The sequence below is a fragment of the Dermacentor variabilis genome, chromosome 5, assembly GCF_050947875.1.
Source record: "Dermacentor variabilis isolate Ectoservices chromosome 5, ASM5094787v1, whole genome shotgun sequence".
In the NCBI taxonomy this organism is placed as follows: Eukaryota; Metazoa; Arthropoda; class Arachnida; order Ixodida; family Ixodidae; genus Dermacentor; species Dermacentor variabilis.
In genome coordinates, this window is record NC_134572.1 from 162,665,618 (window position 1) to 162,680,806 (window position 15,189).

General features: G+C 51.2%; 1 protein-coding gene across 1 annotated transcript; it reads right to left on the reverse strand.

Annotated features, from left to right (window-relative positions):
* Positions 1–2,475: 2,475 nt before the first annotated feature.
* On the reverse strand, positions 2,476–12,414 carry LOC142583300 (uncharacterized). The gene is made up of 2 exons (XM_075693715.1): positions 12,178–12,414; positions 2,476–5,270 (listed from the first exon to the last, which is right to left on the reverse strand). The coding sequence occupies exons 1-2, from the start codon at positions 12,187–12,189 to the stop codon at positions 3,225–3,227; spliced, it is 2,058 nt and encodes a 685-aa protein (XP_075549830.1). The 5' UTR covers positions 12,190–12,414; the 3' UTR covers positions 2,476–3,224.
* Positions 12,415–15,189: the final 2,775 nt, after the last annotated feature.

Sequence of the window (15,189 nt, forward strand, 5' to 3'; positions counted from 1 at the left end):
GCCGTCGGCGTCGCCTAGAGGTTCCCTAAAAGTCCAAGGGCGATAAAATCGTCGCCGCGCACGGTATATGTGCGAGGGAAAGCGTGCGAGGGTGAGCCGGCAATCGCGGCTCAATCTCGTGCACTTAGCGGAGGAAAGGGGGAAGGAAGCGCGCCGTCTTCCGTCGCGCGCTAGGCTCCGGGGGTGGTCGCCGCACCCATAGGGCGATGTCGTCCGCGTATATTGAGCACTGCACGGGGAAGTGATGGTCGATTGGCAGGGCAGCAGGCAACCGTGCCATGGCCAGGTTGAAAAGGACCGGCCCTACGAAAGAGCAAGCTGTGCCGTCTCCCGGGGCACGCAAGTTCTACCGCAGCAGAGTTAGCAGGACTCCACCTTGCTGTGGACCTACTTGCAGAGGAGCTACCAGCGACCCCGGCAGCCATCTTCTGCGACTCCAAGGCGGCGATGTTCTGCCTGCAGAACCCTGACAGGGCTAGCCTTGGGGTAGCGCTACTCTCCTCAAGACTGACGGCCCTTCAGGACGCAGGATGCTCAGTATCTTTGCATTGGCTACCGGCACACGTGGGGATCCCGGGCAATGAAGAGGCGGACACTCTGGCAAAAAGTGCCCACCACTCAAGCGTCCCCCTCAGCCCTGCTGTAACGGCCGCAGACTTCTCGAGGCACAGGCTGCGCCGGCACATCATCGCCTGCCACCCGGACAAACGGGTATCCCTGGGCCGGCATCCACGGCCTCTTCCACAGCACGGCCTCCTACGAAGGGATGCCTCGTTGCTGCTCCGACTGCGAGTTGGCTGCTACTGGACGGCAGCCCGCCGGCACCGCCTTGGGAAAGCCACCTCGCCAGCCTGTGCCTCCTGTGGTGAACCAGAAACTCTGGAACACCTCCTGCTCGCCTGCCCTGCCCACCTGCAGCACCGCGGTCGACTTCTGCAAGAGTTCCACCGCCTGGGGCTCCCATGTTCACGACAGGAAAATATCCTCTTCCCCTGTCGTAATCAGCTACCAGCCTTCCTAAGTGTCGTCGAGTACCCCGACCCTGGGGCTCTCGGCGAGACTATAGGACATTTCTACAAAGACGGATGGCCGTTCTCGGGCTTCCTGATCGGCCACTACTTCGCTTCCATCTCTGCGACCCTCTACCTTTCTCCCTCCTACCCTCTCTCTCTTTTAACACCATCCCCTCCACCCTACTGGCGCTGAGCCGTGCTCCCGCATGGGTTGCAGAAAATAGCGCTAGCCTTTTCTGCGTCCCCTCAAGAACCACTTCTCTCTCCGGGGGGAGGGAAGGGAGAGGGGCGCGTTCTAATCTGGGCGGCCCGAGCGGCCGCGCGGGCCCACCCGGGCCGCTGTATCTTGAAAGCCATCTGCGACGAGAGCACAAGTCAGCCGCGCGCTGTGTTTTCGCGGGTTAGTTCGCGTTGGGGGGGGGGGATGCGAGAGTTAGCACGAAGGTTTATTCGCTCGCTGCTGCTACGGTTCTGTAGCCTTTTGACAGGGAGTTTCCGCGGTCATCGATTGAGATGTGCTCATGTTTCCTTGTGCGCACGTGACACCATGCTCGTCAATTTAGTCAGGGTGTCTATGTTTACATTTTTATACGGCGAATTAAACTGCTTTCATTACTTCGTATAGCTGTCCACTAATTTGCCATCTAATCAATGCTTCGATCGCCTTTCAGGCGAAAGTGCTACTACTTTAAAAATAAAACGAATTCGCAGTAATACCGTGTCCGCGAATACGTGAGTACTGGTTAGACATAGCTTTTATACACTTTTCTCTTGAGGGATAATGGCAACCTGCTGTTCATGATCTGAGAATGCCTGCCAAACGCACCCCAGCCCATTCTTATTCTTCTGATTATTTCAGTCTCATGATCCGGATCCGCAGTCACTACCTGTCCTAAGTAGATGTATTCACTGGTCCGCGGCCGCTAAAGCGCCACATATTCCGCTAGATTTACGTAATAGCGACAACACTCTTTAAAGGCTGCTAACAAAAGAAACAAGAAAATACAAAAGGCTGCGGCTTTTTCTAATAGGTCTCTCACCAGGCCCCATTGGAAGTTTCGGTTACACACAGAGGTTATCAAGCGCCGTGTGCAGTGCTTTTAGGACTACAACTTTTCAAGTTATCCCATCATTATAGGAAAGAGACGAAATTGAAATGTCGCATGTTGGCACATACGTTAAATTGTCGGCACATACCCTAGTGCCACTTACCCAGTGACCCAAGTTGTCAAGGTGGTTCAGCGGCGCGTTCCGAATGTTACATACCCAGTCACCCAAGTTGGTGCGACGGTTCGCTTCGAACCTGGTTCCCTCAGCACGAGCAGCCCGATGGCCTACCGATAACACCATGCACTACCCAGTGACACTCAAGTTGGGGGAAAAACGTTTACAGACATCGGTAGGTGAAGCTCTCGGAATGTGCGTGAAACACGCTAATGCAGCTAATTGCATTAAATGGGTGAACGCGCGAAGAGAAAGAGTTTATTTACAGAAAGGCCAAAAGTTCGGCCTGAGCCATGATTCACTGTGGCCTGCGGCTCTACACTGAGAAAAGGTGCAGAAAAGGCAAGATGAGAGGTTTCATAAGAGGAGGAGCGGCGTCCGTAGTCATGTGAAACCACAGCGTCGAGCCAACTGTCGTTCCTGAAATCCAGTTATATATAGTTGGAAAAATTTGTAAGGGCTAATTTACTGCATCTAGTTGAACACAGGCGACCGAAGTGCAAAGCGAGCCAAATAATCAAAATCGCGCATGGGTCTCCACATGCATTTCGTATGACACGTCGAAAGTATTTCTTTGGTAGCAAAAAAAAAAGATAGAAAAGCGCGCGTTTTCTAAATTTCCGCAGCATGTAAACTCGGCAAAGCAAGACGTTGCAGCCTTTGTGTGGCACTCCGATGTAACATCCGCACTGAAAAATAAAACCGTATAGACTGCCGTTACTTCACATAATACAGCCAACTCGTTTAGTTTGGCAATACTTGGTGCGACGTTGAATTCCTTGCACCCAACAACCGCCCATTCAAAGTTCTTGTGCTCTTGATTATTTCCGCGTCACCGCTATTTGATAAATCTTCTTGGAACATATATGACGATATCTCAGACAAAGAAAATAAGTGAAACGAAATTGCCCATCACACAGATGTTTAAAAGGTCGTTATGGGTCAATGAAACCAAAAGTTCGGATCAGTGCACTGCATTTAGTCGGTTCACCAGACGGTGCAGTTGGGTGCCGTCATCATGTGAGACGGGCGCGCACACGAGAAGGCTTCCTCGAACTGGGCCGTCTGGACGACGGGTACATCGCAGCGGTGCGGGTTTGCTGACGTGCACGTGTACAGGCAGCCGTCGGCGAACATCTCGTGCACCCCGGCGTCGGCCGAGTGCTTCTCTCGGCGGCCCTCGACAAACGCCCGAACGACGGCGCCCATCGCGAACACGTCTGCCAGCTGCGACGCATACGCCTGAGTCGAGGAGTGGCTCAGCCGAAGGCAGCGGCCCAGCTGCGTCAAGTGCTCCGCCGTCTTCCCGTCTCTGGGCTCCGGCAGCTGGAGCAGACCGGTGAGGCCGATGCTGTGCGCAAGTGCCCGCATGAGGGCGACACCCAAGAAGGCGTAGTTGGCGTACTTGACGTTGTCGTAGCTAAAGAGCGGCGGCACCAGCGCCACAGCCGGAATGTACGCCGTGTCGTTCGCGCTGAGCACGTTCGGGAACGCGGAGAGCAGCGGGAGCAGTGGCTGAGCCGCGCGTCGCAGCGATGCGTTCCACGCGGCGTGCGCGGCCGCGTCGTAGTCACGCTCGAAGCTGCCTGTGCCCTGCGGTAGGTAGGCGTAGAATTCGTTTATCTGCGCCACGCTGTCCTTGCGCGCTGGCGCGCCACGCATGAACTGGAACCTGTAGAGGCGGTCGAGCATGAGTTCCCGCTGCCTCGGCGGCAGCCACTTGACCTCGCCCACGGCGGTCACAACGAAATTCTTGAGCTGCGTCAGGAAGAAGCTAGCCTTGGCCTGAGACTCGACGTGACCGCTGACGCGGAGAAACGGGATGTGTGCTGCTAAACCGGCGACCCGCTCGACGCAATCGAAGCAGCTGTCGGCCAATGTCTTCTCCTCTATACGGGGCGAAGCGGCGCAGGCCCATCGGTGCCGGACGAACTCCCAGGCCAAGTACGTTTTGATGTTCTTCAGCTGAAGCACCTTGCTCAGGAACGGAAGCAGCGATCCGTTGGTCACTTCGATACTGTCGTTCGAGGTGAACGGTGCGCCGCTTCCTTCCGGGTTGAGTTCCCTGATGAGCACCGCCGAGATCAGTCCGTACCGATCGAGGTCTCCCACGGTAACCAGTTCGGGGTTGTAGGCCAGCAGGTTTCCCGCCTTCTTCCAGAGCGCGTGCACTTGGTGCATGCCGCTCAAGATGCTCTCGGCGACGTCGTCAGTTGCTGTCACGTCCTGTTGCGCCAGAGGATGGTTGGGAGCACGCAGCGATGATCGACGTTTTCGGCGGCGGTGGCTCGAGGAGTCCCGGTACTCGGCGTGTTGCACGAAGTGACGGTTTGCCCGGATCACGAGGCGCCGCTTCGACTCACCACGCTGCGGAGCTGCGGCGTCGAGCCACAAGAGCGCGCCGTCCTGATAGAGGGCCGCCAGCCGCGTTGCCATTTCTGCCGCGGTCTCGTTCGTGGCAAGGAAAGGGCGTAGCTCGCCTGTATTCAGGCTGTCGCGTACGCTCGCTGCGAAGTCGAGGTCGCTGTCGCGCCCGGCTGTGATCTGGCGGCACGTCTCGTAAAGGGCGGCGGCGCGGTCCACGGGGGGCCAGCTAGGCTGCGCGTGCTGCAGGCGCCACGATGCCAGTGCGTCGGCGGCAAGCGCCCGTAGGAAGCCCCTGACCAGACCCTCGATGGGCCGCCTGTAGCAGGCCCCCTCGCCGCACACGAAGCGGGACAGGCCCTCACAAGGCGAGACTTGGCCATGACCCACGCAGGAAGAGATGAGCTCCGAGTAGCGGCGGCACAGGGTCGAGTTGCAGGCCACGGCGCCTAGCAGGTGCTTTCCTGGAACCAGCGACGGAGGCTTGGGGTGGTCGCGGTCTCCGTCCGAGCGCCGCCACATGCCGTCGATAAGGAAGGCGAGGCCCGTGATAAGGACGAGGATGGCGACGGCTATCACTGTGGCCAGCAGCCAGCGCCCGATCTCGATGTCGCCTCCGACGTCGTAAGTGTTGGCCGTCGAGTGAGGGCGCACAGGCGTCAGTGGACCCTGCATATATAACCGAAGGAGGAGCCGATAAGACTATACGGTGACAAAGAACGGTCACATTTTAAACTTTCCTCAGACCGCGAATTCCGGACTACGTGCTCCCCCCTCTCCATCTCGCAGGCTCCCCATGGGATAAGCCCACTTGAAGCGTGCCTCTGAGTAAATGCTATATTCGTGCCAACCAGTTCTCCTTTTTGTATATGCTGAGCAAACTAGCCGAACTTTTTTAGCGCCGCCGCGGTGGCATAGCGGCTACGGTGTTGCGCTGCTAAGCACGACCTCATAGAATTAAATCCCGGCCGAGGTGACCGCCTTCTGATGGGGGCGAAATGCAAAAATGCCCGGGTCGCGTGCATTCTGGGCACCCTTGGTGGTCATAATCAATCCGAAGTCTCCCACTACCGCGTGCCTCATTACAAAAGCGTGATTGTGGCCCGTAAAACCCCTGAATTAAATTCAATTATATTCAATTCAAGGTCAAGAAAGCTGTGTCAATTTTGCAAAAACAGAACTTATTCTCTCAGAAATCATTTGTGTTTAACAATAACAGTGGTGGGAACAGATAGCATCTTGAAGGGGCAGCGCAAGACGACGAAGACAAAAGGCAGTAAACACACAGCACATCGCTGAACTCACAACTAACTTTATGGAAGGCATATCGAAACTTAAGTGCTATGACCTTTATCCACGTGCTCTCCCATCGATGGCGTCATTATCAGTGCACAGGCGAAGAGAAAAACCCGGTAATCTAATGCTACACTATAAAGCGGCTTAAAAATGCAAATTTACTGTCGCACGAATTTAATGAAGGTATGCTTACACAGCGCGATCGTTCTTTTTTCTGATATAGTAGGCCTCATGATAATCTCCGTCGCAGTCTGACTGCTATGTGCGGAAAGTATAGTGGTGTCTTCATAGATTGGAGTACACCTATGTTCATGACAGTGAATTTGCATTTTAAACCGCTTCATAGTTTAGCGTTAGATTACAGGGTTTACAAGAGATGTGATGGCCTAGGAACACACATGTGTGTTCGGAGCTCCGAAGCTCCGAACACAAATTTCTCGGTATTCACGACGAGACAATTATTGCAGCTTGCGTTGCAATAACGCACACAGGTGGCCCTCGTGGGCTGTTTGAGTAGCATTCGTCACAAGAATGTAATCGACGTAGACGTGTACAGTTGCGCGCGGCTGCGCATTACCTCGGCAATGAACCAGGTGAAAGTTTGAGCCGCATTGCGGAGTCCCAAAGGCACCCGCACGTACTCAAACAGGCCAAACGTAGCCTGTGATTGCTGTCTTAAGAATGTCTGCGGGCTCCACGGATATTTGGTGGTATGCTTTAACATGGTACATTTTACTACAGATAGTAAAAGTCAGGTGTGTTAGACGTAAAATCTGGATATTAGCTAGCGGGTATAGGCTGTCGCAGACGCTGCGAGCGTTGAGGGCGCGTTAGTCCCCCCCGCGAGCTCCAGTCTCCCGGGCCCTTCTTTAGTACGAGATGCAGTGGCGAGGCCCAATAACCGGATGATGGGTTCACTACTCCCATCTGCAGCATGTGGTCAAATCTTCGCAGAGATGGAGAAGCGGCCGATGCTGTCAGTAAGGTGTTGACGTCGCATGCTAACCTCCAAGTCGTATACAGTGTGAGAGGCAGTCGGAGCCAATGATGGGATGGGCAACGTCGGCTATTTATGAACACCAGCCGAAACGTGCGACGCAGGTCAACAGTCGGTGAACAGTGGCCGTACGTGGCAATTGAGGAAGCAGCCAGAACGAGGCGGACGGTCTGGGGCGTGCGCTGCAGGAGCAACTACTTCAGCAAGGTGCTGTACCTGCTGGTGTTTCACCCAAGAGCCACCGCGTGCCACTGATCAGTTGTGAAGGCCGCTGGTCACTCAGCTGCTGGAGACACACGCATTCGGTTGACACTGTTCGTTCCAGAATATTTTGCTCGAGTCGTTGGTAGGGTGTGTCGCCCAGCGTAAAACACTCGTGATGCTTTTTTGGCATCCCCTTGACACGGTGACAAATAGTCACCTAGCCCACTTGAAGTACTTAGACATGCTATACGCGCTTTTCATTCGAGCGTTTTCTTTGTGTATATATCTCTAATCTTCTGTCTCTTCCTCGGACCTTGTACCGCTATTTATGCCTGCAGCGGATCTGGTCGTATAAATCTTTTCCCTGTCACATCAGCCACCTCTTGAGCCCCATCTGATGGCAGAGATGTGGTGGTGCCGTGCAGTCTCCGAGGTAATGCGGCGAAGATGGAACTGCGGCTCCGGCTGAGCGAACCACACTTCCGATGTGTTTCGGCAAAACGGATACACGCGGAGTCAGACCATCGCCATGTCCGCCTGGCTCGCGCGAGAGGCTGTTGGAAGGTCGCCTGCTGGTGGAAGTTCGGGTGAGCTCAACTCTGCGTCCGGAGTCACCACTGTAGGAACGGCAGACCAGGAGAAGAGGTCTAACTGCGGAACCTATCTGCCAGCCGTGTCGTGCTCATGCGCACGCCACGAAGCAGGCATCTCTTCTTCCTCTTATGCTTGCTAACTCTCCAAGCCTCCTATGGTGTCGGAAGAGGGCGCAACAGTTCCACCAGGAAGTGCTGCGATTGACTCAACGACGACTACAACGAGGACAACAGCTGCAGCACAAGAAAGACACAACGGCTTTCATGTCGCATACACCAAGACGGTGACAATACAACGAGTGGGATATGACGACGACGGCTTACACGTCATATACCCTGGATGGAACATGGGGTGTGAAGGTATTAAGGTATATTTTTCTCGCGGCTTCTGCCCTTGTATTGCAACTTTATAGCATTGTTATTGCCGGAAACATCGGGGACACAAAAAAAAAAACAGAAGCGGCTACTGCATTATAAAGGTCATCGCTGGTTACGAAGTTTACTGCTAGCCATCACCATTCATCAGCATGGAAATTCATTCATGCTTGGAGTTGGCACGGAGCGGTGCGCGTAGCCGCTTGATCTTCCTTCGAACGAGCGCATTTTTGATTCCGCGTCCCTGTGACATACTTGGTTACATTGCCTACAGCAGACAGGTGTAATTGAAAAACAAAAGGGATGCTTCTGCCCTTTACCACTTTTCCAGCTCGGCATTTCACGTCCTATCACCAGATGGAGTAGGGCGATTACCTCCGATAAAATACTCTGGTTTTCCTATGGCGAGCTAAAATTTTCTCGTCTTCCTGCCGCATTTTGCAACATTGTATCCTAAGAATATGCTTGTGACTGGTACAAATAGAAACTTCATTTATTATCCGATATTCTCCTTAAAGGGACCACTCACAGGGCCACATAGCAAATATCGGTTATACGCTGGTAGATGATAGGTTATGAGCGCGTTATGCCGCAAGAATTTTTCAAATTGGTTCCATTATTAGCCGAGATATAAATATTTCAGTGCCGCGAACCTATGATTTCCACTACCAAGAGACACTCTCTCCTCACTTGCCCGGTCTAGCCTCCGCAAGCGAAATTCCTTCCCTGCGTTCGGAGCTCGAAGATCGCGTGACGCACAGGTCACGGTCAACTCCTTCATTCTTTTTCCCTCGCTTTCTTGCTGCGCGGCGCACTTCCGCTGGCGTCGTCGCGCGCGAGCTGTAGCGTTTGTCTCGTTTCGCGCAGCACACGATTTTGCGCGCTGGGCACGAGAACACCCGACTAGCGGCACAAGTCGGTGCAACGCGAATACTGTGGCAGACACAAGCGGATCACAGATGATGATCGCGCGCTGGAGCATGGTAGAAAATGACATACTTTCGTGGTCTGCGACTGGACGACGTGGGAACAAGCAGACCAGCGGAAGTACTTCTCTCTTGCTGCGGTGCGAAGTAAAACAAGAACACTCAGACATTCGGTTTGTGTGTTTTATTATTTCTCTAAACTTTAATTCGTCTATTAAAGCGGTTACACAAATAACAGATGTCGCCTTGAATAGCTCTCGAAGCCGTGTGTCACTACGAGCGACGTCACAGCAGTGCGATGTACAGACGCGGCCACTGCTAGCGGGAACACGAGAGCCCGTGGCAGCGCTTCGCGGAGCGCAACCACCGGCGACTCGTGAAGTCCTGGAAACCCTTTAAACTTCGTTAAGTAGCGACACTCTCCTCCTCCGCCTTCACTCCTCCTCGTTTCTGCTCTCTTTCACGCGCCCTCCTCGACCGTGGCGCCGCCTACACCGCTCGAGCGTAGCAGACGACCTTTCTCAGAGTGAATGCACGCATAGCAAGGCGCGGTGTGGTTTAAGCGTTCACATTGGCTTTCTACCTCCGAATAACTTCGCGTACAGCATAGAATTTCGATACGGACTGTTATACAAATTCAGTGACGGCAGCTTCTTTTTCCTGTTTTGATACTATTTCTTTAAAACAGTATCTGAACGAGCGCTAAAGCTGTGCCATGACGAGTCCGAATGTACCGCGTGCGCTACAATTAGGTATGTAACATTTGTTAAGTGCGTGTCGCAAAGCGTTGTAGGGAATAGTTGTAAATAACACATTACCCCCAGCAAGCCCTCAGTAGCATAAATAATCCGCGCCGTCCTTACTATGCGGATTCGCGGCGCGTATAAGCTACGACGTTACAAAGGCCGACAGAGGGCACGAATTATGGCTGCTCTGAAGGTTCAAAAGAGTATTACAAGCTACAGTGCCGCCAACGTGCGTGCTTGCCAATCTTCTAAGCACGCGCAAAGGCTCAGAGGTGGGCGCTGCCCCTATTATGTTTCTCGCGCCTCAAAGTCGACAGAAATAGGCGCGGCCAATCATAGAGTCGGGATTCTGCGTATATAGAAAATGAAATCAGTTTTTTTTAGTATTTGTCCGCCAGGCGGGAATGCGGTAACATCGCTTCATTCGTGCTGAAACAAGTGCATTATTTTTTAAGGTTAGTGACTCATCACGAATAACATTTCATCGTGCGTGAGCTCGTCCGTTCACGGAGTGACGTAATTGTCTCGATCCGAGTTGCATTAAGGTGCATGCATTGACGACGGTTGCGCTCGCTCCGAAATAGCATTTGCGAGATATGAATTTAGGGAAATGATGACCGCGCAAGGAATTGCCGCGCTATGGTGCGGCCGAAATTGCGGTAAGTGAAATGATGCAGTCGTTCACATTGAGGCACTATTTGTTGTCTCATTACGTGTGTCTCGCAGACATAGTGGTAGAACGAGCTAATAGTTGACCAAACAAGTAAGCGAACGACTAAAGGAACGAGCGAACGACCACTAAACCAGTCAGTGAACGAACGGGCGACCGCACGTTTTCTTCGCAAGTGCTCCACCGCCGCACTTTAACCTATACCTACACTTTAAAGCTGACACGAATGAACTCGTACATCTCAAAGACTTACGATGCTGTCGTTCGGCGACGAACGCGGTTTCGGGAGAGCACGCAAACTTTTCCTTTGTATCGCAAATCCACTGGTCGACCGACAATGACGAACACGAAAAAAAGAGGCAAAGCTATTCGCTCTAAACAAGTCTAGTTAGTGACCACAAAATGCAGAGAGTTGCTTTCCTGAGATAAATTTTCATGCTCGAGCCTCAAATTTTGTCAAAAGGAATGCGCTGAAAGGTTTCGTAATCAAGTTTTCGCACGCAGCCTCGCATGTCCGCGAATTCAAGCCTGTCGGCGTACAGTACGATTAAGCGCACCAAATACGACCACGTACTGCTTATTTAAACAAAGCATACGTCGCGTGGGTCTACACTATGAGAGACTCGCAACTACCTCGTACAGTCGGATGGAGAATGTTGGTATCAAGTTCTCCCTCCCAATCCGATGAATCCATGTCTTTCTTAACCCGTAGCGATTACCGTGCGGTATCCAGAAGAGCTTCTTGTGTTTTCGGAATCTATTTTGGCATACGAAGGCGCAGCAGGTTATGGGGATCAAAAATGCCGAGAAGCGACGTCGCACTTGGCACAAAACTTAGTTCAACGCGTTTGCAAACCAAACAACACAGAATAGTAACGGCGCCAACATCCGCTCCTCGCCGCCCCGTAGACACTTCTCAAGCGAAAATGGCGCTGAAGCCCGACTGTAAACAAACGAAGCCGGCGCGAGGGCCCACGTGATGACATTGGGCCAATAGCGACCCGGCGTCGGCCTCGGCCAGAGCGCGCTAGCAGGAGGCGGCATTCTTCAAAGTGTGGCGCTACTTTACGAAGTTTAAGGGGCTTTATGGCAGACGACTCCCCGGCTTTTCGCCAATCGCTTTGATTGCGCTTGTGTCGCAATACTTCATGAAGCGCCGGTGGTGGGCCACTCTGCGGAGCGATGTCATGGGCTCTGTATTCCAACTAGCAGTGGCCGCGTGTGTACGTAGGCGCACTTGTGTGATATGCGTCGACTCTCCTGCTGAGAGCCCCCGAGAAGGGCAAACGGCGTTCGGTTTGAAATTTCAGCTCTTTCACCGGCGCGTAGCGAGTAATACTTAGCATACACGATCATTAGCGCACACTGTATGAACGCAGCTTGTAACCTCGAAATGGTCAGACCTGGTGAGGGTCTGGCCAACCTTTAAGACTTGCCTAGCTTGTTCATAACGAAAATGCAGAGGTACAATATATAAGACTTGTCTTCCGTAGAATTCTGTTGAATTGTTTTCTTCGCGTTCTTTTTTTCCCCTTCATAGTACTCGGCTTCAAGTAAATAAGCGCTTAAGCGCTCATCCTTATACCTTCCCCCCCCCCCCCCCAAGAAAAATAAAAAAATAAAGCGTTGGTATTATAATAGGACACTTCTTTTTTACAGTGTGAGAGTGTTAGACGAGCGAGGAAATTCTTAGCAATGCATACTGTCCAAACCAACCCTCAGACTTTGCAGCTGTCGGTAACGAGGCATTCCCTCGTTGCGAAACTGACCTGCGATTCCATCTGTTGTGTTCAGCTGCAGTCTGGCGGTCCAGTAACCCTGAGTGAGCGCAGCTCCTGGAGGGCTCGTCGGAGCCGACAGTGAGGTCCAGACTTCGGCGGTGGCGTGAGGAGGAAAAGCCGAACCTCGCCGGGAGCGGAACAGAACCACGTCTCGCACGGGCCGAGCCAGTCTTCTTCTGCCGTGGCCACGAAGCGCTCGCGCTTCAGCGAGGGCTGCCCACGTGCGACATTGATGATAGCCTTGGCGCTTAACTAACTGCAACAGAATTTCACTTTCAGTGAAAAGATTATAACTGAGAAGCGCATACTATTAAAACAATACCTGCAAAGCTGCAAGGTCTCGTACTTCTCAATTTCTTTTTCCTTAGCAGCCCCATTAAGTACCACCTTGTAGCGTAGCACACAGGCATTTTTTTACGACTCAAATCCCAGAACGCGACTTACAAAATTTTCGGCACGTCACAGATACCGTCTGATCCCACAGATAAGACGCTTTGTCGAATGACTGCGAGCAAGTCCTGACGGCTGACGGCTTCATTAAAAGAAAAGAAAAAAAATATTACGGAGGTCCAACGCACTGTGGGAATCGATCTTATTTAAAGCATTTTGGAGACAACTGGGCTGTCCGGCGTCGTATGGGGTTGCGTAACGTGGTGCTAGGTGGACCAACGTGCTTGTGTACGGTAATCAGTAGCGTGTAGCGTGTGGCACGACATTATGTGATGACAGCGGCAAAACGATGACGATTTTAACGCCAATCGTATGACGCCCGTGGCGTGAGTTCTGCTGCAGCCGTTCGCTTGAGTTCTTTTTTATTTTTTATTTATTTCTTACTGCCAGCCTGATTATCAGGCCTATGCAGGAGTGTGTAGTACAAAAAGAGTGGGCATACAATAGAAAACTATGCATAAAAAATATACGACATGCCAGTTGTTTGGGTCCACTAGATAATGGACGGGTGTAATTGAGAGGAACGCGGATTGTGACCCATTCTGCGACTTAGCGATGAAGTGCGTAAATCGTACGTACTTCTGTTTATGGTATGTGATTCGTGTTCAAACGATGATTTAATTTGTACTACGGTGAGTGAAGGTTAAAACCTGTTCAACCTGGGCCGACCCTGAAGGCGGTATAACGTCGAAGAGCTTAGCGCTAATTGCTACGAGGAAAAGGTGGGATGTGGACCGGTTCAGAAGGTGGGTGTTGGCTACGTTTGACTTGGTGCCTATGGGTATGACTCAACCCATTACGAGGGCTCGGCCATGAATCGTGCGGCAGTAGGTCAAAATAAAAGCTAACGGTATTTTGTAATTAAGAATGAAATATTAAATGAATAGTAGTCGTTAATATAAATTTTAAGGCTATATCATTCTAAAATTTGAAGTGAATATTTTTGTTTTCGCTGTGAGGCAAAAATTACATGCAGAATCTCTTGTGGGAATCATCCAAATGATGTGTAAACTTTGCTACCAATCACCTGCTGTTTCGTCGTTGTATGCTGCGGTGTTTGGTACAATTCCGAGAAACAGCGCGAAAGAATCGTGAAACGAAGGAGCGCGGTAGCAACAGCGAAATGTTAACTGAGGCGAGCATTGCGAAAGTTTCCCCAAAATGATCCATTATAGCGGTCACTGTGGCCGACTCGCTGTCTGTGTGCACAGCACTTACTGCATCTTCAAGAATTCTGCGATCCTTTTGTTCGATGGCAGCTCCGTACTTAGGGCAAGTGTGTTTACTTGGCGTACCGGGACATCGTCAGTTGCGCTTTCAACGAAATGACTTATTCACTCACACGAGCATCCCTCAATGGCCCTGTCATGTCTGTTTTCGACATCAGCTTATGTCACCGCGGCTATAGGTACAGAAATGTGTCTATATCGCAAAATTATGCAGTATCCACGCTAACACCATTTTCTGAATTCCGACATCTTGTTTTCCGATGGAATAATAATTGGTGTCTTTCAAGGCAATTAGAAGTTTCTTTTACAACACTGAGACAAGTAGAAGTTTCTTTTACAAAACTAACATGTCGTAAACCACCTCTAAATTTTTACTTATACAGGTCTGGTCTCGCTGTGTCCCCTCTATGTTCTTTTTGCAATGCACCTGAATCTATTGAACATTACTTTTTTATCGTGTCGCCGATTTTCTAAACAAAGAAAACTCTTAGAAAATCTTAGAACTTGGGCTTTCGCTAACCTCGCCAACCATTCTTTCGTTTGGGGCGACTTCACTGGGATAAAGCCACAACGATGCTTTCCTCGCAGTTGACAATTTTATTAGAGAGACAAAAAGAGTACCTTGTTGCAGTTCTAAAACTATGAATTATCTCTACTAGTTCATTTCTTTAAGTTAAATTATTTCATCTAAAATTCTCAACAAGCTTTTTTAAGCTTCTAAATCACATTTCTTTACTTTGACGCTCTACTATTCAAATTTAATTTGGTTTGAATTATAAACACACTGGAAACCGCCTGCTTGTTGGCCGATCCCCCATAGTTGGTATGCGCCAGCGCTTGGAAGACAAGACCAGCATGAGACGACGAATAGGCGAGCTGTTATTCGCCAACTCTAAAGACGTTTCTAACATTAGTTCCTCCACAGTTGAATCTTGTAACACTATTATGGGTACCAAAGCACTGTGGATTCATCATCATCATCATCATCATCATCAACAACAACCTGGCTACGCCCACTGCAGGGCAAAGGCCTCTCCCATACTTCTCCACTACCCCGGTCACGTGCTAATTGTGGCCATGTTGTCCCTGCAAACTTCTTAATCTCATCCGCCCACCTAAATTTCTGCCGTCCCCTGCTACGCTTCCCTTCTCTTGGAATCCAGTCCGTAACCCTTAATGACAATCGGTTATCTTCCCTCCTCATTACATGTCCTGCCCATGCCCATTTCTTTTGCTTGATTTCAACTAAGATGTCATTAACTCGCGTTTATTCCCTGACCCAATCTGGTCTCTTCTTATCCCTTAACATTACACCCATCAT